General features: G+C 49.7%; 1 protein-coding gene across 1 annotated transcript; it reads left to right on the forward strand.

Moving 5' to 3' along the window:
• The first annotated feature begins 302 nt into the window (after window positions 1-302).
• Window positions 303-1,311, forward strand: LOC120554264 (ADP-ribosylation factor-like protein 4C). Its single transcript, XM_039793052.1, has one exon. It carries the CDS (start codon window positions 666-668, stop codon window positions 1,248-1,250), a length of 585 nt encoding a protein of 194 aa, XP_039648986.1. The 5' UTR covers window positions 303-665; the 3' UTR covers window positions 1,251-1,311.
• The last annotated feature ends 326 nt before the right edge of the window (window positions 1,312-1,637 follow it).

The raw sequence follows: 1,637 nt of genomic DNA on the forward strand, positions 1-1,637 counted from the left end.
CAGCTCAGTGCGCAGAGGAAACAACGAAGCCAGAACACAAATACAAAATAAAACCTCCTTCGACCTTTATGCATTACGGGAGTTCCGATTTTATATACTGCATGTGGTTTGTGTGCAGAAACCTTAATGTGAAAAGTAACTAGTAACTTAAGCGGTTAGATGAATGTAGTGGAGTAAAAAGTACAATATTCCCCATCCGAAAAAGGCGAGGCTTTTATTTTTGAGGCGCCCATATTGCTTAACCGGAAGTCGTGTGTTTTTTATATTTTTCTAATTCAGCTTGACGCATCTTTTCACGGCAACATTAAAGAGGCTGGTCCACGCGTCACTCACACACACACACCATCACTTGTGCGTGTTGGTGTCACTACGTGAAGACAGCTGCTGCACTGCACGCGTTCGTAGACACACGCAGATGCGGAAACGTGATATGACGTTTGGAAAGCGGTGCGCGCGGTAAAAAATTAAAAACTGTGCGTTCGTGTGATGATTTGACTGGTTTTGCGGACTGCCGTCGCTGCTGTTTGGAGTGAGTCCAGGGATGCTGCGGCTTGTCTCGCTGCCGGAGTGCCGCCGCCGCCGCGGCACACTCCGCAGTCGCTAAACGCGGGAGCGGCGCGGGTCAGTCTTTCCATCCCATCCCATCCCAGCCCGGGGGCTGCGACATGGGGAACAGCTTCTCCAACCTGGGCGCCTTCCAGTCCTTGCACATAGTCATGCTCGGCTTGGACTCCGCGGGCAAAACCACCGTGCTGTACCGCCTGAAATTCAACGAGTTCGTCAACACGGTGCCCACCATCGGCTTCAACACGGAGCGGATCCGGCTGGGCGGCGCGGGGGCGTCGCGCGGCATCAGCTGCCACTTCTGGGACGTCGGCGGCCAGGAGAAGCTGCGGCCCCTGTGGAAGCCATACAGCCGCTGCACGGACGGCATCGTGTACGTGGTGGACTCCGTGGACGCCGAGAGGCTGGAGGAGGCCCGCGCCGAGCTGCACAAGATCACGCGCTTCTCGGAGAACCAGGGCACGCCGCTGCTCGTCGTGGCCAACAAGCAGGACCTGCCGCGGGCGCTGGACGTCGCGGAGATCGAGCGGCAGCTGGCCCTGGCCGAGCTGAGCCCGTCCACGCCGTACCACGTCCAGCCCGCGTGCGCCATCATCGGAGAGGGGCTGCACGAGGGCATGGACAAGCTGTACGAGATGATAGTGAAGAGGAGGAAGTCGCTGAAGCAGAAGAAGAAGAGGCAGTGATGGCAGATTTTCTTTTTTTTTTTTTTCTTTTTAGAAATATCTAGAACTTTGCAGTGATTGGCCCAGCCTATATATATATATATATATATATATATATATATATATATATATATATATATATATATATATATATATATATATATATATATATATACATATATATATATATATATATTACAGTGGTGGAAGAAGTATTAAGACCCTTTAGGCTACTTTAAATATAAAATAAATAAATACTCTGTTACAAGTAAAGGTCCTGCATTAAAAATGTTACTTCAGTAAAACTCTGTAAGTAACCTAGATCATCAGGAAAATGGAGAGCTCTCCTCCCATTGTAGAAAGAGTAAAGGACCCAACCAGTTGTGTGTTTAATGGTCTCATCATCTC

Source organism: Perca fluviatilis, chromosome 24, assembly GCF_010015445.1.
Source record: "Perca fluviatilis chromosome 24, GENO_Pfluv_1.0, whole genome shotgun sequence".
Taxonomy (NCBI): domain Eukaryota; kingdom Metazoa; phylum Chordata; class Actinopteri; order Perciformes; family Percidae; genus Perca; species Perca fluviatilis.